Here is a 23,630-nt window from a genome sequence, read left to right as displayed (position 1 = left end):
AGAGATGCAGGTGCTGCTGCGGGGAAAAAGTTCACCTATAAAGTCCCACGGCACATTACTACACATCCGTAACTGTAATCATCAGAGCAAATCCGCTACCTCTTTTGAATTTAGTAATTAAGCCTATATAAAATGAGATTTGAGTTTGTTTTTTAAAAGTAGATGTTATTGATGTAGATTTTTTACAGCAGGTCCTTCCAGTTGTAGATGTCAGAGTTATTGAAACAAATCTCTTCTTAAAGTTTTGAAATTCTCTCTGATGTTATCTTTTTATCTCTGGTTTTACTTTTTGTTGTTGTTTATTTTAACATACATTGTGATTGTCATCCACTTCTCTCTTTAGTGTTTATAAATGCATAACATTTCTTTTCATGGTTTTTATTTGCATGTATGTGTTAGAGAATATTTGACTGTTGCCTAAGGCCAAAAACACCTGAGCAAGACAAAAAAACTAAACAAAGCAAAAAACACTGGAGCTATATACACACCTAATAGCACTACTGCAGTCATAAGGCAACATAGTTTAATAATAGCACCACAAACTACAGCTTACCTTTAAATATAAACTGTCAGTTAGATGTAGAATTAAAGTCACATATTATAATATAATGACACCCATGACTGTACCCATCAATTTTCTGACCTGTCATCCTTGCATTCAAATAAAACTCTGGAATATGCACAAAGAGCTTGTTGCTAATTTAGTGTCCATAAATTTTCTTCAACAGTCACTCGATGACACTATTAATTCATTTAGGATTTTCCTGTTTCCATCTTGGAGAATCATTTGTTCCTGTTCTTGTGTTTCAAGAACAGAACTTGACTGAGATAACAAAAACTTCAACCTCAACATAACTATAACTAAGTATTCCCAGTTTTCGTTATCAGCATTCTGCATTTCTGTTATTATCAGCAGGATCATGTTCAGGATTGAGTATTTGTACCCCAATTACTGCTTTAAGGACCACAAAAAGTAGTAATTTAACAAATATATAAAACTTGACACGATATGAAGACACAATGGACAATTTTATTTTATTTTCTTTCAGTTTGATACATAGCCTACTCCTAATGTCTATATTTCTTTACAGTAGAAAAATAATGTTTTGATTTCTGGAGTACTACAATTATATTCACTGGAAGAGGAGGTATTCAAAATCATCACTGTAAAATAAATTGCGTATGTGGGCCAAATCTGTTATAATCCATCATGAAAGCAGTTTTCACTTTCATAATTTCCTTCAACAGCACACAAAAAGGAACATGATACATACACCAAAAGAATACAAACAATGAGCATTTTATACATATCGCTGAAGTGTGGAAGATTAAATGTGGAGAAGAAGAATGAAAAGAATTACAAAAAAATTCACATGATCATGTACAACAGCAGAGTTAATGATAAGGGAAGGAGATCACACACGTTCGTAACAGCCTGGGGTGTTTTTAAAGAGTACTAAAGTACCAGGAAAGCATATTAATCGTTTGCAATACATAATGCAATTGAGAAGTACAATGGAAGCAAAATAGTGCTGCAGATTAAGTAGCTCTTTGGGTTTGTGAGATTAACTGGAACTTTTGGCTAAACATACCTGTAAATATGAGCCATATGCAACGAAGACAACAGAGCATTTTTGCCAAAAAGCGGTGCACATTCATTGTACTGACAAAGGGCAACACACAAGCGACATCTCTACAACAGAGCCAGGGGCGACACAGCGAGCGTCGATGGACTGTAGGTGAATGACTTCAACTGAACTGGGGCCACTCAGACACCCAGCTGCTTGTTCAGCCGGCTGAGAGCGTCGCCGACAATGTCCAGCTCGTGCCGAAGCTCCTCCACCACGCTGTTGATGCTGGGAGTGTCTTTTAGCACGTCCACGCTCTGGGTGTAGGGGTTGTATCGGACTGTGAAGGGACGCTTAATGGTCTTGGCAAACTCCCTGAAATGAACAAAATATCATAACTAAACAATATGTACTAAACGTCTAATTAAATGTATAACAATGCAGGTTATAGATAATTTAGACCCATGCTAGGTATATCAATATATTACATCTTAAGCTAAATGATGATATGATACTGAGCATCAAGCACACCTCATCTTTACTTTGGCCTCCTCAAAGCTGTCTGAGACAAAGTAGACGTCCTGAAATGTTGTGATGATGCATTCTTGCTTGGATGTAACCTTTGGGTCGAAAGGCATTATCCTTGCATTACCAGAGAGCGCATGCTGCAAGAGAAACACATTGCAGGTGTTGAAAACATAGTCGCACACCTTTTGACCATTTGATTGAATGAGAATTCATATTTTTATGTTCCAAAAAAGAAATTAGGTAGTTTCTTATTCAAGTGTTTTACCATCAGTGTTTAAAGAAAACTCAATTAACACCAAAAAATGTAGTTCTATCTCCTTCATTAAGGCATTTTATAGGTTTTTACAGTTTTTTTTGCAATGTATTACCTAGTGCGTGATTAGTCAGTGGTCAGACTGTGTGATAACTTTCCTGCTGTGTAATCCTGTTAAAATGTATTTACCTTCAGCTCACTGATAGATGACAGCAGTCCAGCTCCGTAAGCTCGCAGGTGCCCTTCTTGTTTGCATAGGCCAAACTCCACTGTGAAGAAATAGCACTGCAACACAGGAGCAGATAAAACACAATTATTTTAGTAGGATTTTAAATATGAAATTCCTTCTTTAGATTTGATTACGTTTTCCTACAGCAGTGATACTCACTGTGGCCAGTTTCTGAACTGAGTCATCTGAGGCTCCAAGTGAAGCAAGACCGATCTCCTGAGAAAACTGGGCGAAGCTGGGCTCTGCTAGCAGCGGGACGTGACCCAGCAGCTCATGGCATGTGTCTCTTCAAAACGGAAGATAATTAAATATTAGGACAGATGGCTTTGTATTTACATCAGCATCATATATCCTAATGCAGGACTGGAAATTACTCACGGCTCTGGGGTGTATAATGGGTCGGAGCTGTGCCGCACATACTGGGTACAGTGGAAAACACGGAAGGCTAAACCAGCAAGGAAATCGCGCGGGGATAAATAACCTGCCACGGGCCTGATGGTAAATCCAGTCCGTTCTGAAAAGATGTTTGAAACATATGTGAGTAATTACATGTATTAAAGTGAAGAAAATGCCTTTGAGATAGAAGAAGAATGCTTTATTAAGGAAGTAAAAACCTACCCCTGAGGAAGCGTGAGACATCCTCCAGCTGAGGGATGTTGTCCTCCCGACATTCACAGTATTTGGACAGCAGCGGCAGGTTCTTCAAGTATTCCCGGCAGGCATGGGTGGGGTACAACTTGTTGAGCTCCCTGTACACAACACCCCAAGTCTTCACCTCCTCCTCTGTGAACTCAATACGAGGTATGGGATCCCCACTGGAACAAAACAGAAAAAAAATCTTTAAATATCAAGTAAAAATGAAGCAGATGTTCCAAATAACTATTTAAATATGCAAAAACTTACTGTTTGTAGGCCATGGCAAGATCAGCAAAGTACTTTCGCCTTTTCCGGTAGACATTATCCTTGAACCCCTGATGAAGACAAATACAGAAATATTAGAATGCTTCATATTAAAGCAGTTTGCATTTTTTAAGACCTCCAATAGGCTTATGCTTTACCGGATGATCTGCATCCAATTCGGAGCCGTACATCAGGACACGGTTAGCACACTTGTCCAAGTCGGCAATTTTCTTTGGGAACCAGGGAACATTATACATCTCTGTGAGAAGAAAAGAAAACACTTATTAACAGTTAATCAGCCCTATGATATCTGTAATACAGTGTCTGGAGGTTTTCATGCACTGATTTCTCACCTTCCTCTTGTAGACACGAGTTATCTGGAGGCTCCATGTCGACCACGTTCACATGCTTCCGAAGCAGCTGGATGATTTCATTCAGTTGTTCGTGGTTGCTGTCGCAGTCCACAAAAATTTCAAACTCAGAGCTGCGTCTTTTGGATTTTCTGGACTCTATGTGCACAAGGTTGACATGGTTTTCCTGGAAGAAACAATGACAAGAATCTTTGAAGTTCCCTACTTTATCTGTATGACAGCTGATTATGTTTAGAACAGATACTGACAAACACACTGACAATATAAGATATAAAAATAATCTTCTGTAATGCATACACTGTATTTCTAATCGGTATGAACAGGGACCAGTTGAATAATTTGGATCATACCTGGAAGAGTTTGAGTGCCTTCACAAGTCCTCCCACTTCATTCTTGAGGGAAAAGATGATTGTTGCTCTCCCTTTCTCTGATGTATTCTTCTTTTCAGTGTTTTCTTCAATTTTTGTGAAGGTTGATTTGTTTATCTGAAAATAGTAAATAAAAGATACTTAGATTTGCACCTAATAGCAAGATACCGCCATAAATTCAACAACCAACAGTGGAGGTATTCAGCCTTTATGAGCTGTTCTGATGTGGCTCATACCTGGCCTGAGACAAACGCACTTCATACACTTCTCCTTTGACTGAACCTCAATTCAGGACACGGAATGACGTGAATGCACAGCTTCTAATCACTTATGAATCACATCTTGTCTCACGAACATGCACCATTTTTAACAGGCAGTGAGGGGGAGAGTCACAGCAAGGCGAGCTTGGCAAATATTCCTTGAAGAAGAAACACCAAGGCTGTTTCTGCTGGCAAAATGAGTAATGTAAAAGCAGCAGATACAGGTACGGACAGGTTTGAGATTAGCGATCACTGCAGGCTGAAGCTGCCCTGTTGTTCCACTTCAGCACCTCGGACAGCGCTCTCACGTTGACGCGTGCCTGTGCGCGCTGCACACGCCAGGGGAAAATTAAAGTAATCCTGCATCAGATTTTAGAAGCAGGAGCTTTCAGTGGCATGCAACAACAGCAGCACTGCAAGACTAATCTGTTGGGACCCACTGCAGCGTTTTCTCTCTTCTCACATTCGTCCATTTAGACTTTACGCACAAAATTATTTGGCTACAGTTTACTTTGGAAACATGAAATATCCACAGTCTGATGGTTAAAACGCACGTACGCACCTGCAGCTGGAGTAAAGCAACACATCGCCTCAAATAATCAATTAAATTCAGTTTATTCGCTTCCTACCATATTCCGTCTTTCGAGCATCGTGTAGACCACGCGGCAGACCAGTATTCGGTGAACTCTTGTCGGTAGTATCCCTGAAAGCATTAGTGTATGGAGTCTGGATCAGGACGCTCCCCGGGGTCAACTCTTTGCGTCTCGGTTTAACGAAGATGAACTTGTCTCTGTCTCAAAGAATCGCCTTACAGCAATCTCATTTAGAGAGCGGGGAAGCCTATTATTAGCTCCCTGCACGGTGAAATCTTAGCAGACATTAGACACCGTTTAATCCTCAACAAATACTTTATCCATCAGTGTCTTGATGCCAACTTTGTAAATGTAACACAAGCAGATTTAACCCCCCCTCCCCCCCAAATGCACGAGTAAGTTTTAATCTTAAGATTTTTATTTAAAAAATGTATTTACTATTTTAATGATTGTGTTTTTTTTTAAACAGCGCAATTTGAGGTTTGAATTTAGTTTTTATAACTTTGCGGCAAATGTTTGTGCAGCCTCAACGAGAAAATAAAGTTTAAAAGTATTTAGAGTGTGCAGCGAAAAGCAAACAAAACAAAAAAAATCTGCTGGTGCCAAGAGAAAATAAAATCGTCGATTTGCACATGATTTTTCCTGATTTTCATTGCTGAACATTTTGCAGCCTTGAAATTAAAAATGCCCTGAATGCGGTTTTATAAACTGTAAAAACACATCTAAATTTATGTAGCTGGTGCAGCCCATTTATCTGCATTTCTAAAGTGTGTTACTCTCCTTTGGAGAACCTGTCTGCGTCTTTTTTCCCCCCATGCACTTTAATGGAGACATCACAGCCACTGCAGGCTCATCGGGTTATCTTTTATCTCTCCTGGATGTACAACCTGCGCAACAATGAGTCTTTTATTAACATAAATTTCGCAGGTATACCCGTTTAACCCTCTTAACTCTTTGACGCAAATTACACTATAACCAAACCGCTTAAATTAATCTGCGCTGACGACAAAGTGAAGGCTTATTGGTTAGGATGACCTGGACAGATCTCCACACCGCTGTCCAAAAATGTGCTCCTAAAATGTCACATAGAAGAAAAACCTCTTTCACTCTCTTAGTTTTTGGCGCATAGAACAATTAAAAAACAGCAGTGTCCCCATTGGATATGCGTGCGTAAAAGCGTGTGCGTAAAAGTAATAAAAGCTACATGTTCTTTCTCTTTCTGGCCTTTTTAAAAAAAATTCTTACCTCATTGTTCAGCAGTTTCTCTTCAAAACCAATGTTCATGGAGTCAAAAGATCTTCCTCTACGTGGTCCTTCGATTTTATTTGAGTACATGTTAAAGTGCAGCAGTTAAATAGGCCTTTTTTTATTCACTTCTTGCAGCTGGATTATCTAAATAACCTCCTCTTTGTGGGTTGTCTACTCGAGAGGCTGCGCGCTTTGCTATTTAACCACAGGGAGACAGAGGAGGGGGCAATAATCTCAGCCAGGACAGCAAATGGAAAAAGAGCAGCGCCGCCCACGTCATGAGGGAAAAGCGTGTCTTTTACTGCACCTAAAGGCCTCAAACAGCGTCAATGACATCAATCAGATCTTACTGAGAGAATAGAACAAACTGATTTTATTAGATACTTGAGTGTGTTTGAGAGAATCGTAAAGATGCAAGCACTGCATGGAAGTATACACAAAACAGGGAATAATGCTGTATTTTGTTCTGTCAGGTCGGACTCAAGCATTTCTCAGCTTATCCCACATATGAAAACTGCTGTTACATTCAACTTGAACACATTCATGACCTTTATAATTCACCCTAGACTCAGACTGCCTCCTGCTGTTCAGACAAGTAGTTAATTCTTCTTGTTTGTTGACACCTTGAGACAAAGGAGAGGTCACGGTTTAAGAGGATTCTAGTGTAGCCCACCCACATTCATTCTATCCAAACATGCCCCCCTTTCAAAATCCATTCCTCTGCACCGTAAGCACCTCTGTGCACATAACACACATAATCTGCATGTTTTCCCTTCTTTAACACCATGCACCTTTTAATAAGATCAAGACAATCAGTGGAAAAGGCTTCAGAGGCCACTGCAAGCAGAATCAACAGGAGGGAGCCTGACACCCAACAGACCTCATTACTTTAAACAGATAACACTGTTCCCTAAGCTTTAGTCACCTTACAAATAGGACAGGTGAGATGTCCGTCTGTCTGTCTGTCAGCCGTACTTTCAGCTCCCCACAGCAGCTCTAATGCAGTGGTACATGTGGCTGAAGCACATGCTGTTTGTCTCAGGTGGTCCTGGCCGCTGTCACTCGTGACATGGACCGATGCTTTACACAACCCAGGAGGCAGTGAAGGGAACTTCCCCTTCTCAGGAAACTGAACCCAGATCTGCTCTCAGATGTTGTGTTGGACAGTAGCATTGTCCAGCCAGAATGGCAGAGCGCTGTGAAAACAGAGCAGTTTAAAGGAGCAATTCACCACTAATTACGTGGGCATCCAGTCTGTTCTGGTGTTCATCAAGAACACATCTGGCCTTTTCCACTGGAACAGGAATCAGAGTTCTGCTGCAGGGAGCATCTTCAGTAGCGTCCACATGTAGCAGTATGCTGCTGTCATAAAGTTTCCAGCAACAGAACGTCAATGTTTGATCAGAAAAGCATGAGTGAACATGTTTACTTGACTGTTAGCTTTGGCTCCTTATCAGTTCATCCTACAAAAGGTGAGCATTTCTGCTTCACTGTCCAAACACAATAAACACTGCCAAGCAACAAAACACAACAAATGAACAATGAATGTTTTGTACATATTAGTTTTAAAAATCTACATCCCTATATTAGCATATTACATAATGATCTGTATTAGGGCTGAAACATTTATTTAATTAGTAGACTGAAATAAGAATCAGTGGCCAGCTATTTAGGATCTCAGTTACTGATGGGAACTTTTGGAAATGGCAGCATTTTAAAAGTAGAGATTTTTTTTCTGATATATTAATTAAATGTTAGATCAGTCAAGCTGTGTGAAGATGTGACCACCCCTGCATATTATTGAATAAACCGGTCTTTTATTTGGGTCATTCAAATATTACAGAGTTACAATAAAAAACGGAATAAAATTGCAGTCCTAATTATAATGCTAATAATAATATTATTCAGAATAATGATAATAATAATACAATTCAGCACAACAAATAAACAGAAGCATAGATATTTTTCTGACAGAACAAAGCAGAAACAGAGGAGAAGCAAGAAAACAAACATAGTATTATTAGTATTAGTTCAAATAGTATTATAATTCATTAATAAAAAATTGCCTAAATGGAATAAAACAATAAAATTGTTGTCTTTGTTTTATACTTTCGATTAAGCAAACCTGCTTTGTTTTCATGAAAAATAAAAATAATAACTACATAGATTAGACTATTTACCAAGAAGTGCATTTTAGATGAATTCTCCCTGTAATTTTGAGGCCATCTATTTACTCCAGAATAAATCACAGGTAATTATCCAAGCTGCTGCTGGCTGAAGACACCAATAAAGCTTTGCCAAGTATTGTGGGCCTTATAGACATGCTAACCCTATGACTAATCCTCAGAACATGCATTTGCTTCCTACCCTAATTATTGTGACTTGCTTCTTTGTCAAGAGGAGAGAAAAACAGGGACGGACAAAGCCTAATGAATGGCATCTTCATGGTATTGTTCTGGATTCACCACCTTTCATGGATCCTGTTCACTGAAGTGGGCTTCTACACAGCAGGATAAAGCACAACAAAATTCACTTAGAAATACATTTTCCCAGAAGACACTTTTCTGCTGCACGTGTGTCTTTGATCTGACAGTTCCTGGAGCATGTCTCCTTTATTTAAAGTTAGAGCACTTTAGACTTCATGTTGCATCCACTTTAGAAATAATGTCATTATTTTTCTGCAAACTGATGCCTTCTGCTAAAAATGTTAACTGCAGCAGATATAATATTATGTTGGATTTTTTTTCTATTGAAGTATGTTAAAGCAGTTAATCCTGACTCTTGTTTTCTAAAGATTCAGGTGTTTCCCAATAACACTAGTCAATCTACACAAGAATATGAATATTCTTTTCAAAATAATAAAAAAAAACACCAATCACATAAAACATGCATGAGATTGTAACTTCATTAAAATGTTTGTGCACAGAACATAAACTTTTTACGTTTTTTTTTCCTATCTGCACTCAAATGTGCAGTTAGACTCAATACTAGATCCTTGCGGCTCATGCTGACGCTCATCATGCTGTTCTGCAGTCAGATAATGAGAGTCCTCAACGCATTCACACATCCCATTACTCAAACATAACCTAGTTTTGAGGAAACCAGCCACGTGAAGGCTCCTGAACGGCTGCCGGGCCAACCAGGCGACCAAACCGTCTTCAGATGCTCAGCCGATGCTTTTTAAGGAGTAAGCCACATCTGAAAGTCATTGCACAGTGTCTCACTTCTGAGGTTTGTGACAGACATGTCTGAGTGTATTATGGCTGCACCGTGGCCAGTCTGTCCCAGTTCTGTTCACTTCAATCAGAGGGATTTACTCACAGTGTCTGAGCATCAGGCTGCAAGAGACCTCTTACTAATCTCACCCTGGCACGAAGAAGCTGCCCAACACGAGCATTAGATGTGTCAGAACTTTGAAGTGTTCTGCATCTAACTAAGCATTTGGAGGATGGAAATTTACTACAACATCAATGTGCATTCATATTTCATTCTCCACAGGGAGGTCAGAGGTCACAGTGCCAGTGGGAAGATGCCACCTGTTGATACTTCGACTCAACACTGACTTAGATTCACACTTGTTACTTTAATACATGCGTTTCCAATATGCTCAGTGTATAACAGCCACACAGCAAAGCAAAGAAGATCCTTTTATGAGGATTAACTTTAGGATCGTGGTTCAGGTCGTGGTTTTGTGTGTGCCAGCAAAAGATGCAGATATAAAGATGATGTAGAGTTGTGCCTTGTGATCTAATTTGGGATGAAACGAATGTTCGGTTTAACACAAAAATTAACAGCAACTAAACTATTGTTTTCTTTAATCTACTGTAAGTTCACCTGTTGCAGATGTAGATTTTGTAGAGATGGAAATCAAAACCACTACTCAAATTTTTCGGCATTTAAAATTGAGGCATACATTAATCAGATAGTAGTTTAGAGGTCATCCATTTAACTAGTTTAGTTTGTGACTGTTATTCTTAGTTAATCTGAAATAGCTATCGGCAATGACAGGTTCATTTGTTTTACAGTGAACATTTGTATTCCATAGAGCAGGGGTAGTCAACACGGTGCCCGCGGGCGCCTGGTTGCCCGCAGAGACCATGTGAGTTGCCCACCACACATGTTCTAAAAATAACACTAGTCACCATGAAATTCCTTATAAAAAATTATAGTTGCTGTTCTTTTTAAATCAAAAATACTTACATTAATACAGATTTTAAATTAAATATTTATTATATATATTTTTAAAAACAAAAATGTCTTGGGTGTAAATGAACTTTGACGTTGTCCGAGTCAGAGTTCACTGCGCATGTCAAACCACCACGTCACTCTGCGGAAGCGTCCGGGCGCAGACACTTTGAGAAGCTAGATGTGGTTTTTACCCCCAAAACATGACAGAGGAGTGAAAGAGAAAACACTATTTTCACGAAGACTGGGAGGAAGAGTTCTTTTTCACGACAGTGGAAGATAAATGTATGTGTCCTATTTGCGGGGCGACTATTGCGTCCGCAAAGCGGCACAATGTGGAGAGATGCTACTTTAGCCGCTACATAGCTTCCATGCTAACTAGCCACCTGCTAGCGCACATAGACTGTATGCGCAGTACGGACAGGAAAAGCCCCGGACTTAAAGGCAGCTTTGACATCTGCTATGCGGCGAAAAGTTTCTTCGTGGAGAAAAATGTACCATTAGAAAAGCTTGTTTCAGTGAGGACTGACGGGGCTCCTCCATGACGGGTCGCCATGCAGGCTTCATTGTACGATGCAGAGGTGATCCAGACTTCCCAACATTCCTACATTACCACTGCATCATTCACCAGCAGGACATATGTATGTACAAAAGTGGCCAGATTTGATCATGTGATGACTCCTGTCGTGAAGATCATAAATGGCTCCAAAGCCAAACAACCAGGACATTGAAGGTGCTGCTGGAGGAGCTGTCAGCTGAACATGGTGACCTGTTACTACACACAGAAACCCCATGGATCAACAGGGGAACAGTTTTGCAGCGTTTTTTGTCACTTTTGGCTGAAATCAAAGAGTTCATGCAGTCCAAAGGGGAAGACATCTCGCTGCTTGAGGACACTGAGTGGATTCTTGCCCTTGCATTTTTAACGGACATCACTGGGAAACTGAACCATCTGAACTGTGAGCTGCAAGGTAAAGGTAAGACATGATAAGCTCTGCAATGCCAGGCTTCCCACTAACACACATTTACAGACAAAGAAAGAAGTAACATGTTGTCATTCAAAACACTGTGCCATTACACAAAAATGTGAAAAATTATTTGTTGAAAACGTGTAATGATTTGTTGTTATGATCTGTTAAAAATGTTGCAATGCTGGTGATTAGTACTAATGTGATAGGATTCATTTCAAAATGTGAAAGAGTTGATTTTTTTCTTACATAACTGACAGTTTGTACAAACATGGGACAGAGTTTACGAATTGTTCAAAAATGTTACAAAGGTAGTGGTTTGCACAAATGAAGCATGATTTGATGACAGTTAATGGTTTCCTAAAAATGTTACAAGTGATAATTTGCACAGAAATCTAACTGGTGTGATTTTGAACAAAATGCTGCAAATATGCTGATTCATACAAAACTGCCAAAAAAGATATTTACAAAAGTTTCAGAGACGGGATACCTCTGACTTTTAAATATTGGAACAGATTTCCATATATATGTATATGTGTGTGTGTGTGTGTGTGTGTGTGTGTGTGTGTGTGTGTGTGTGTGTTTCCTACCGTCGTTGTTGTGGAAATCATTGTTAATAATTATTGTAAGGAATAATTAACATAAATGCGATCAGACAGTCTTTTTACATATTATTTTCATTATTATTATTATTGTGTAAGATGATGGCACAAGTTTGCTATTGAGGAAGTTTGTATCAAACAAGGTGCCCTTCATACTACTCAGTACCCTTGAAGTTGCTCTCAGGTTCAAAAAGGTTGGTGACCCCTGCCATAGAAGAAGGTATATATGTAAGTGTGCGTATATTTTACGTAATTAAGTTTCCGTTTTCTATCCACCTTAATAGATATAAAATAAATCATGGTTCTACTGCAGTAGGAAGCCTGGCCTCCTTTTCCAACCCTGATTGTAACACCAGTGTTTAAATTTCCAGAAATTCAAGGTCTTCGAATAGCACTTCATCAATAGAATTCCAGTCTTCCCCCTGATCCCGGGCCTTGTTTGCACAACTAACTAATCAGAACAGAGAATGGCCAGCTTACGTACACTTCCTGTGGCAGGACTGCGTCTCTTTAATTAGCTCCGATTCTTTCATTGCAGAACAAACAGCAGCATATGCCACTTGGTGACAGGCGTCAGTGTACACAAGAGCAGAGCCGAGCCGCACCCATAAACACCTGCCGCATTCAAAACAGAAATGTCGTACGTGATGGAGAAAAAGATGGAGATTAGAAAAGCTTCCCTGAAACTATGGTCCATTTCATCTGGAAACCTTCAGGCAGCTATTTTACACAGGAGTTATTTTTTGAAAAAAAAAAAGATGTTGATTCTATTTTTAATAATTTGTTGTATTAAAATGTTTGCCTTGCACAACAGGGGTTTGTTTCGCACATGTTTAATGCCTTCATATAAAGGACAACAGAAACATTCACATGCTTAAGACAGGAAAGTAGATTAATTCATCATACTTTATTGATAAAAATTCATGTATTTAGTGTTTATGTGTTTGTAAGTGTGCCTCACGAACAAGATTATTGGTGTTTCATAACCTTTCTACCTCTGCATAAATGACATTGTGTTGGCAACAGAGTGAGAAAAACAGTGCTGCGCTGCCGCTGAACTTGTCGTCTGCTTTATCATCACAATATCCTCACAGATAAGCTAGTTGAAGATGCAAAACAGGCTGTTAAGGCAAATGCAAATAGCAGCAGCACCGCATCACTTTTCTTGTGAGCAGGAAAAAGGTCAGTGTCTTTGATATTCGGGGATCACGTAAGGGGAACGTTTCATTGTGATTCTGTTGACAGGAGATAGAAAGCCAGGGAACTCAGGAAATGAGCTGAAGGGGGCTTTGATTGCACCCACTAGCATCATGTGTCTTTATTAGCCCGCCTTGACCAGGTGGTTGTGAATAGGCCAGGCCTTGGAATCAAAAGGAGAGGGAACGTGACACTGCACACGCATTCTTCATCCCTTCATTATCACGGCTGCTCACCCAGCAACCCTCCCAGAGCGGCGCTGGCGTCATTTTACACACTCGTGGGGGCTTAATCATGATAATCCGGGCTTGATAAAACTCTATATTTAAAATAGGCTTGTTATTTTTATCTTAATATGAAAGGTCAATTCATATCTCGGGGCATGAAGACAGAAGACATCTGAGCAAAATATGTGGTATGTCAAGAAAAATTTCCTCTGATATTTAATGACAGACTCTCAGAAGTTCAGGCTCCTAATCATCCTCACTGAGGTGTCCACTGAAAATGCCACAGTTTAATGTCTATTTCTTGATGCAAAGAGACATTTATTAACCCCCAAATCCCCCGATGAGCGTATAAAAAGGTTCAAAATACTTATCAATGTCAAGTAAAACGTGAAATGTAGTTTCATAGTTTTCCCAGGTTACATAACAACTCTGAGAAGATGTGATTGTTCACACAAGAAAAAAATAAAACACACTTCACTGTCAGGCAAAATGTCAGGTCATTTAAAAAGAACAGAAGATTGTGCAGGGAGAGTTAAACAGAAGGATAAATGACATTCAGCATCAGCATCAGACAGACCTGACGTGCCTCGGCGCCAGTGATGTGTATGATGCACCGGGAACAGCCTTCTGTGTTGTGTTCATGGAGTCAGATCATATCAAGCTGCCGTTAAGACTGGCAGACTGACAATGAAGTTTGGCAGGGCAGCAGGAAACATCTGGGCTTCACCCTGATCTCTGTGACATGACGCGCCTGGGAGCGAGGCCTCAAGTCAGAGCAGCCGGCAAAGTGCAAGTCACTGGCCACAAGCAACCTTGAAAGGCCAAGCATGATTGCATTGTAGCTATTTACAACACAAACAGAACATGACTCGGAAATCAAGGCATCGGTCACTTATGTGCATCACGGGTCTAGTCAAGGCTCAAAACGTGTCTAAAAATGGCACACTTTAAAAGATGTTGCTTTCCCCCCCCCCATAGGGTGACTGTCTCGCATACACTCGGAACCATCTCGGGATTTCCATTAGAAAGAGTGTTCTACATATCAATCCGAGCTTTAATTAAAAAGCTGCTATATTCAGAGAGCCTTCGTAAGCTCGCTGGAAATGCGCAGGTTGTCCAGCTCTTCTTCATGAGTGGGCGAAATGGCACATTTGGAAACCAAATGAGTTCATTGTTGCCAGGCTCAAGCCTTTCATCTAATTTTATTGTCCTTACCGAGTGACTGTCACCCTCTGGTAAACACTTGATGTGGTCATCAGCATTAGCACCATTACTCATATGTTTGAAAAGGTGACTCAATGTAATTTTGTCTAATGTAGAAATTTTCAATTAATTAAAAAAATGTGGGGATTTATATTAAAAAAAAAAATACCCTTTTGGTATCTAATGTTATAAGAAATAAACATGCTTTGTTCACGTTTGGTTAGAAATAATTTGTCAGACAAAAAAAACAGACTTTTTGGTTTTGTGGATGACAGTCTGACAGACATCTGTCTACATGAGGAAAAACGATCACGGACAAAATAATTACAGACTAAACTTATGGGGTCAATATAAAATTGCGGGACTTTTTGTAACATAGTTGACAGGCATCATAGTTGATAGTTTTCCTGTTTTCAAAACTAAAATCAACATGGCCGCCTATAACCAAACACTACATGGCATTTTTACAGAAAGATTCTTTTAAAATATTATATATATAATTGAGTAAAATTCAAATTGAAAGTTATTTATAAAGATATTGTAGTAAACCTGTTGACATGCGATAAATCTACACTTGACTCACACACTACTTTATATTAAATAACTCAAAGCCTTGGAGTCTTTTCTTCAGGAGGAAATGACATCATGTGGAGCAGGTCATGTGATCTGGAATTAACACACTTCCTTGAGAGGTGTTTTTGTAATGGGTAACTTAGTTGAAAATGATTTCTTGGACACAGATACAATTTGTTATTTTCCATATGAAATTTGATATATTGCCAAAAAAGAAATATCTGTCATGATTATCTCAACTTAACAAAAAGAACACAATCAAAACTATTTTTAAATAAGTTCATTTTATTATTGTTAAGCTGATTAGAAGATGGTTGTTCTTAAATTTGGATGGTTATTTAGTTGACATTTTGGTGATATCCAGTCATTTGTTATTAATAAGTGATTGTTTCTATAATAAATAATTATGGAATTTGTAAAGACATGATCATGATGAACATAAAAAACTGTTTTGTTTTTTTTTTACTTTTTATAAAAATATATGCAAGATAAATCCCATGGACTTTAAAAGTCCCTCAATTATATAGTGACCCAACGTCATTATCAAAGGAGTGTATATTTACAATTGCTAAATGTTCAACTCTACAGAAAAATCTGAATTTCACCTGGGTTTTACTTACATTTTAAAATAAAAAAAAAAATACATGGTTACAAGCTATTGAGGTGCCAGTTGGCTGATTTTATACAGCTTACTCTGAAAATTTATGGTGAATTTTGCTGATCAAAGTGCAGTGATAAAGTACAGCAACATGCAACTGCCACACCAGAAAAACAACTTAAGTGGAACGTCATAACAAGATGTTTCTTGTCATTAGAAAATAGAGAAAAAAGAAAAAAAAGACATCACGTCATGACACACTTTTCTAATGTACTTTTGTCCTGTTATAAGACTAAACCTGTCATTTTTAGAACAAATTGGTGCAGCTTGGGTGAGTGAGGTGTGAAGGAATATGGCTAATTTATATAATTTCATTAAGTTCTACTTCATACTTGGGTTGAGACAGGGTAAGATTCTGCTATTAAGCCCCTTTGGAAGACACTGTTACAGGTATACATAGAGAAAGAAGGAGGGGTCCGAACCTCTGGAGGTAGCGTCATTTCCCCCTGATCACCTGGAAGGGCACAGGAAGCTCCATGGATTCATGACGCATCAGCAAAATTTTACCATATCTCAAACCAAGCATGAAGTAGAATTAAATTGCATAAATAGGCCACCGTCCTCAGTTTATTAATTTTCTGCGTATCATTTTCTCATTCAAACACGAGAATTTTAATGTTCTAATAATCTAAGTAATTACGCTATGACATTTTGTGCTGTGATGAAATAAAAAGTATCATTATTACAAAAAAGGTCATTATAATGTGCTTTGTATGTCAAAATAACATCAAAGTATATTTGTAAACGTGAAAAACATACTGTTACATTGTAAAAATCACCTTGTTATAACAATAACCTTTTCACATTATAACATGATATTGATATTTTTCCTTCTGTTGGTGTGGCAGCGATAAGCTTCCATAGTAAAGACGAAGCAACTTTTTTGGGGAATGAGTGAGTCACCCCTCTATGAATTGTACATCCAGTCATGATAATAATGATACAATAAGAGTTTCCAAGCACAAATCATTTTAATAGAAGTCTGTCATCACTAAATACAAAAATAGCATTCTGAGAACAACTGAAAATTTTAAACAAAAGCACTACTTTAATTTTCCAAAGTTTAGTTGGCAGCGGCTCACAATGTGAAAACACGTGCCATTAGTGGCGGTGTCTTTCCAGTGGAAATGCAAATAGTCTGAGTTAAAACAGGGTCTTTGCAGGGGAAACACCGTCTGCTATAAAAAGCAGTGATGAGAGTCTGAATGAGTTCTGAACACTGATCTGCAGGGAACCTCAGGAAGGAAACTGTGTCCTCACCACATCTGCCAGTTGGGGATCAGCCTCTGACAACACGAGCTGCAGGTGCTGAAACTGCACAAGGGGAAGAAGGGTTGGGTGGAAACACGGTGTTTATTTTCCACAGGAGCTGGTGGTGCATGGCAGCAGTCCATCACACATCCTCATCACACATGGGCTCTAAAATAAATCTTCAAGCACTTGCTGTAGCACTAGATTCACAAGGAGCAGTTTTATATACAGTTATACTACTCATGACAAGAAATTTTAAGAGAATTAAAGGTATAATGATCTTCAAGTAATAAATGCATCTGTCTATTTTTGGAATCTTGAAAAGCTTATATGACATTTTAAACATGGTTATTCTGTGTAAAAAACACAGATACTGTATTCCATTTTACTAATATCTGAAACTCAAAACTTAAGAATCTGCTATGTGTGCCCGATAAAGAACTTTAACTGTATTCATACACTTGCTTGGAAGAATAAACTTTCTTATCCAGCTAATCATTGAAAAATATAAATGGAAAAGTACAGGTTGTTATCAGAGGGTATGTTTGAAGTGGAAACAGTCAGGATTTTATAGTGAACTCTACAGTTAAAAGCGAACAGGATTATCTTTATGGACTCCATTTATTCAGATTGTCATCAAACTGTGGCTGCACTTCATTGTCCTGTTAATAATATATAGATCTCATTCTCGAGGCCTTTTCTTTTGTAAAAGAAAACATGAAATATTTCCATTTTTATGTATATGATTTGTCTACTAGACATATACACAACACTCTTGACTCTTTAAGCAATCTGACGAAGAAAAGAGAGCCTCCAGTCATTTTCAGAGTGTCTGTTGGAGCTCCTTATTTTGACATTCGTCAGTTACACTGCAAATTATTAGTGGCTTGACAAATGATTCTGTGTCTGGTCCATCTCTTGGGAGAGTCAGGAGAATTCCTGTATGTTTAACTTCTAAAGAATAATCACTTTTAATGCTGCCTTATATTTGGGTCAATATGGTATTTGTATGTTCTTTGACAACCACTGTTCAATCATCTGTATGTGTTTGTGTGTGGCTTACTAAGTGTAGGTGAGGATTAAAGCCTTGCTCCTTAAACTCCTATAAAGAATGGGATTTTTTTTTTTACCTCATTTACTCCATTACTGAGGGAACATTTTACTTAAAACAGTATACCACTTACTGAAGTCTTAAACTTGGGGAGTAAACTGGCTGCAGCTGTGAGGCAAGTCTTCTCTGTCAGGTAGCCTTTCTTTACCAAATCTGCAACCGTGTCCTAAAGTAAACAAAAAACACTTCATCATTATCCTTTACCAGCTGCAGTAAGGAATCTCTTCAAATGATCTGAACTGTAAAAAGTGAGAAAAGCAGTTGTTATGAAATATTACCTTGGGAATGTGAATGCAGAGGTCAGCTAAAAACTCGGCTGTGATCTCTGCAAGGGTCTGGAGCTGTTCATCTTTTGTGTCTTCTTTGTTTGTCACGTCTTTGCACTCACTGTGGTACTGACACACCCGCAAGATGCTCCCAATCAGAGGCAGACCTAGACACATGACAAAGACACGTGTTTACACAAGACACAAAATGAAAATCAGTCATTCTGTAGGGTGAGTAGATATTGTCCCGTGTGTTCTATTTTCATTCTTCATGCATAATGCAACTGCACAGTATGCACATGTCCAACATGACAATGAGTTAAGCAGCTTCCATGTCTGACAAACAGCAGCACTTTAAACGTGATGTTGAACATATGACCAGGCAAGTGATGCAAGCAGACCATTAAATGTAAATCTCTCTGCTTACATCACATGCTCTGTAGATATTATGATCAGGGAAATGGGGTAGCAGTAGCTCAGAGGTTAGGGTTTTGGGCTACTCCCTTGGAAGCTCCCTTTTGGGGGACCAATAGTTCATAAAAAAATAAAATAAATTCAGTGATGACATCATCTCTGTGGTGAAACTGGTGACCCAAGAAAACTTACTTGCGTCACTTGTGCTGCTCCACTGATCCTGGCATCTATAAAGAGCCTGCAGCACTGCAAATGCCTGAACTAGAATACTCTTCTGTTCATGCAGGACAACTGGAAGATCATTTGGCTGGCAGAGGTCCTCACATACTACATCACACACAAAGTCCCATACCGCTTTGCCAGGTCCATCAGGGGCAGCTGGAAGAAACAATTAAACAACAACTTATTTGCTAAGAGCTCACATCTGTCCGCAGCTGTAGTAAACACCTTTAACTACTGCAATGTTAGGCCGACAGCCAACAACTGAAACTATAATGATTGGACTTACCAAATACCTGAATGCCCTCATCTATAGTAGTGAGGAGTTGGAGGATGTGAAGGTAAACCTCTACGCCATTTGGATTCTCTGTTCTGTGATAAAATGTTTATACTGTTAATACTGTTCATGAGGATCAGCCTGACAGTAATCAACAGGTTTGCAGTTACTGGCCACAATAATCTTGAAACTGTTACAAACATGATAACGCTCTCTCATTCAGTTTCAGATTCCCACCTCAGCTGCTTGGCTGCCTCGAGAAGACACGAGGTCACATCCAAACTGCTTTCACCATCGTCCCCCTTCTCTTCATTTGGCGGAGTTGTGATCCAGCTCTTCATCAGCTCTTCATCGAGGTCAAACAGTTTGTCAACCAGCTCTCCAACCTTCTCAAGCAGGTCCGCTGTGAAACAGTCAAGTATTTACATACAATAACAATTTTCAGCGTCAGAAATAGTTCAGATAAGCAGCGTAGGGACTTTGAGTTAATGTAAGCCATCTTGGCATGTCAAACAGTCATTTTTTTACACACATAATCAGCTTATTCTTGGCTTATTGTGGGAAAGAAATGAGTAAAAGCAAAGTACTGTTGGTAGAACTGCACATGATGAAACAAAGGCTGGAGCACACAGAAGTCTGCTGTCGTATTCGCTGAAGCCACAAGGAACAGACGTCTTTCTGAGACATGCAGGTCAGCAGCAATCTGAAAACATCATCACAAAAGATGAATATTTTTCTATAAGTTTCTCCATTTCACACATCTGCAGGAATTATAAAAATCACCTGCTTGTCTCCAGAAGGGTTGGAGGATCTCTATCTCCAAGAAGAAGCAACAGCACAGCACTGTGGACAAACAGGGAGTTACATTGGTCAGGATAAATCAGTGTAGTGTACATCTATAAAAGAACATTTACAGATGGTGACTTTTACTCACCCTAAATCTTCATTTTGGCTGAGAGTCACACAAGTTTCAGGAAAACAGGCAATGTTGCCAAGGATTCCTACACTAATTTCCTAGAGAAGACGAAAATCTTATAAATATTGCATCAGAAAATAAATACAACCTACAGGATAATATTCAAGCACAGAAACCATGAACTGAAGAAGATTTCACTCACTGTGAGACGTGGACAACGAGATTTAGCTATTACTCCAAGAAGGATATCTGTTGCTTTGAATTCCTGCAGAAAACCAGCGACATCCTACAAACAGTTGGTAATAAATAGTTAGTAAATGCATAAATTTCTCTTTTTCATTTTGTTCTACCTATCTTTGACCAATAAAAACACAGTAAAACAGATCCAATCAAACAATGAGGAACATCACATGTGGGACACAGGATAGAAACGCTACCTTATCCATTGCCATATCCCAAACTCTACACAGATCTTCCTCATCATCGTCAGAGAGCTGCATCTGACCCTCAGAGCTCTCCTCTGAATGCTCTGTGACCATCTGCAAGACACGATGATTTTCCAGACGTTACGAAATGTTATTTGTAACAGTGTGGAGCAGAGTGGACAATGTGTACTACAGCATGAAAGCCCCCATCAACTAAGCACCAACTGCAACTGAGCAACTGAAAGATGTTTTATTCAAGCTCGCTTAACTTGTGGATTCAAAATTGTTTGGTCAGAGAAGACAATTGTGTTTTTGCTGCCTGATCCATGCTACACCTGTGTTTGAAACAACTTTGGCAAAACTGTCAAACTTTTCCAGTGAGCTCAGATTACACCTAGCTGCTATTTTCCACAGAACCCATGACTTAAGTAACTCAAATCTGACATTAGCAATAACAACATACATGGATGAGACGAGTCAGGGTACTGAAAAGCCAGTGTTTGCTGTAAACAGTGTCTCCAATGGCATCCACATCTTCATCGTCTGCTCCATCAGCTGTGTCCGGGGGTGGTGATGGGTTACGGTCCATTACAGGAGAACATGAACCAGCTGAAGATGGAGATCTTTCTTGTCCCACTTGCTCAGCACCATCAGTACCACTGTCTGGAGCAACACACAGTAGTATATGTTAAAGTTGGGCAATATGACTGTAATGTGGCATGACAGGAATTGTTAGCAAAAACAGACATACACATTAAGGGTGTGCTGGGTCTCAAGGATCTTTCCATCTATACTTCAATATGTCAGAATCTGGGTTTCAAACCTGGCTTGCTGGACAGAGTGTTTACATGAGAGGCGGACAGGGGCTTGTCCGTTATTGCAGATCTTTATATTAATAATCACTTTGCATCATTTACACAATTACAAGCCAGATTTGATCATCCCTCTAGCCATTTATTCTGATATTTCCAAATGAGAGACTTTGTCAGTCATTTCATCAATTTGAATCTATGCCCAATCAACACAACTTTTATGTATTTCAGACTAGATCCCCTACTGCAAAACATTTGATTTCCCATTTTGTTGATCTTTTTCCTCCCGAAGCCCCCTCCTCTCATATTAAAGAAGCTTGGATTAATGACATTGGTGAGGACATTTCAGATGAGCTATGGTCAGTTGCTTTAGGTAGGGTGAAGAATTGCTCCATCAATGACAGACTTCAACTCATGCAGTCTAAAGTCATTCATCGCCTTCATTGTTCTAAGACCAAACTAAATAGCATATTTCCCACTGTATCTCCTGCCTGTGATTGATAGATGTAAGTCTGCCAATGGGATGCTTGGCCACCTCTTTTGGGCCTGTCCTAAGCTCAGGATTTTTTGGGATAGTATTTTTCATTTTTATAGTGACGTATATAATAGGCAGCTGTTCCCTAATGATCTATCTGTGATAATTGGCTGTTCTGAAGATACTCTGATGTGTCATCTAGCAGGAATGGAGGGCACCCTAACCCACTTCTTCTAAAAGGTGGTTAAATGACATGGTTTCATGTATCAACCCTGAAGAAGTTCGTTACACTGGCTGGTGCCCAGCCTGTGTTTCTTGAGGTCTGGGGACCTTTCATAGAACATATCAGGAAAGACAGACCTTTGCCTCTGACCTGATTCATTTGTTATAGAAATTGTGCCTGATGTGTGACTATCTTGCTCTGGTCTACGTGGACTGTACTCTCCCTCCCTGCCAGTTTATTACACAAAGCCTAAACTAATGTGGAAAAATAGATTGGCCCTGCTATAACTCTTATCTTCATGTGGGTTATAAAATTCAGATTCAACTGTTGAATTGCATAGGAAGTAAAATGTTCTGTTAACTCCATTTACGTGATAGCTTTAGGTCCAGCTAAATATCACAAACAAAAAAGCTGTTTGAGGTGTAGCTCCACTATAGTAACTGGATGTATATGGCAAAATGACCCGCTTTAGCACGTCTTAATTTAATATTTACAACAATGAGCAAGGCTTTCTATAAACTGAAAGGGCTCAGATATTTTGCCACACAACCTCGGTTAACAATGACACCGACAGAGCAGCATTACTATACACACATATACACGTGTGTGTCTAGGAGTCTAAACTCTGTAGCACAGTCAGTACGTGTAACGTTCACCAGTTAAGCTAGCAGCGGTACATCGTTAAGGTCGGTTTGCTAACTAACGTGAGCTCTCACACATTAATTTCTTCAGGTTCACAAGTACTCACCCATAGTGACCACTCTGGACGACCGTAACTAGTTGGTAAATATCCGCTGCAATACCATGGGGTAGTTTAAACTTTTCAACCAGTGCACAATAATATTTCAAACAGCCTCCATTTAGCAGGAGGTCCCGTCTGCGCATGCGTGGAACGAGTAAACACGCTGCGCAGTCGCCTGTTAAACTGAATATCGCCCTCTGTAGTGCGCATGCGGAATAACAGTTGAAGAGAGAACTGAATTAAATCTAGAAGAATGCATATCTTAACTCATGTGTTTATGTGTTATAGTTTAACCTGAAAAATAAATGTTAGCTATTATTAACCATTTATTAGATTTTTAAAACTTAAATTTAGCCTTCATTATGAATATTTTGCACATTTAAAAACTGTGCGATACCAATTTTTCTACAAGAATCTGTGCAATATAGATCAAATCTGTGTCACATTAGTACTTCTCCATCAGCCGTTCTACCCATGAAAAAATGTGTGCAATACCACTATGTATATTTTCCACATCCAGAGGAATTTTGGAAGAACCAGTGCATTTCAATATTTCTTTGTTCATTTT

General features: G+C 39.1%; 2 protein-coding genes across 3 annotated transcripts; both read right to left on the bottom strand.

The window, feature by feature from the left end:
• Positions 1-1,010: 1,010 nt before the first annotated feature.
• tph1a (tryptophan hydroxylase 1 (tryptophan 5-monooxygenase) a) lies at positions 1,011-6,495 on the bottom strand. Of its 2 annotated transcripts, none has more exons than XM_023293358.3 (11): positions 6,316-6,495; positions 4,200-4,334; positions 3,832-4,015; positions 3,637-3,737; positions 3,482-3,549; positions 3,197-3,393; positions 2,957-3,092; positions 2,738-2,864; positions 2,539-2,634; positions 2,100-2,233; positions 1,011-1,943 (listed from the first exon to the last, which is right to left on the bottom strand). In XM_023293358.3, the coding sequence occupies exons 1-11, from the start codon at positions 6,403-6,405 to the stop codon at positions 1,769-1,771; spliced, it is 1,443 nt and encodes a 480-aa protein (XP_023149126.1). In that variant the 5' UTR covers positions 6,406-6,495; the 3' UTR covers positions 1,011-1,768. The 2 variants fall into 2 exon arrangements, with proteins under 2 accessions (XP_023149126.1, XP_035814540.1); XM_035958647.2 differs by lacking the exon at positions 6,316-6,495 and adding an exon at positions 5,107-5,380.
• Positions 6,496-16,883: 10,388 nt separating this feature from the next.
• On the bottom strand, positions 16,884-23,227 carry saal1 (serum amyloid A-like 1). The gene is made up of 13 exons (XM_023293368.3): positions 23,069-23,227; positions 21,274-21,473; positions 20,823-20,924; positions 20,588-20,671; positions 20,404-20,483; positions 20,253-20,312; positions 20,057-20,172; positions 19,707-19,872; positions 19,482-19,564; positions 19,166-19,351; positions 18,572-18,726; positions 18,367-18,459; positions 16,884-17,245 (listed from the first exon to the last, which is right to left on the bottom strand). Exons 1-13 carry the CDS (start codon positions 23,070-23,072, stop codon positions 17,168-17,170), a joined length of 1,407 nt encoding a protein of 468 aa, XP_023149136.1. The 5' UTR covers positions 23,073-23,227; the 3' UTR covers positions 16,884-17,167.
• Between the last annotated feature and the right edge of the window lie 403 nt (positions 23,228-23,630).

The sequence above is a fragment of the Amphiprion ocellaris genome, chromosome 3 (genome assembly GCF_022539595.1).
Source record: "Amphiprion ocellaris isolate individual 3 ecotype Okinawa chromosome 3, ASM2253959v1, whole genome shotgun sequence".
NCBI classification, from domain to species: Eukaryota; Metazoa; Chordata; class Actinopteri; family Pomacentridae; genus Amphiprion; species Amphiprion ocellaris.
Note: the sequence above shows the minus strand (reverse complement) of the source record. Positions and strands in the feature narration are given on the sequence as shown.

What these genes read in the sequence shown, in the direction of transcription:
- saal1 (XM_023293368.3), bottom strand. An exon ending in GGGATATGGCAATGGATAAG is followed by an intron (nt 20,672 to 20,822) that starts GTAGCGTTTCTA and finishes AACTGTTTGTAG; the next exon opens with GATGTCGCTGGTTTTCTGCA. An exon ending in AGCCAAAATGAAGATTTAGG is followed by an intron (nt 20,313 to 20,403) that starts GTGAGTAAAAGT and finishes GTTTGTCCACAG; the next exon opens with TGCTGTGCTGTTGCTTCTTC.
- tph1a (XM_023293358.3), bottom strand. Translation starts at nt 6,405, where the DNA reads ATGTACTCAAATAAAATCGAAGGACCACGTAGAGGAAGATCTTTTGAC. An exon ending in TGTCTCACGCTTCCTCAGGG is followed by an intron (nt 3,093 to 3,196) that starts GTAGGTTTTTAC and finishes ACATCTTTTCAG; the next exon opens with AACGGACTGGATTTACCATC. An exon ending in CAGTTCAGAAACTGGCCACA is followed by an intron (nt 2,635 to 2,737) that starts GTGAGTATCACT and finishes CCTGTGTTGCAG; the next exon opens with TGCTATTTCTTCACAGTGGA.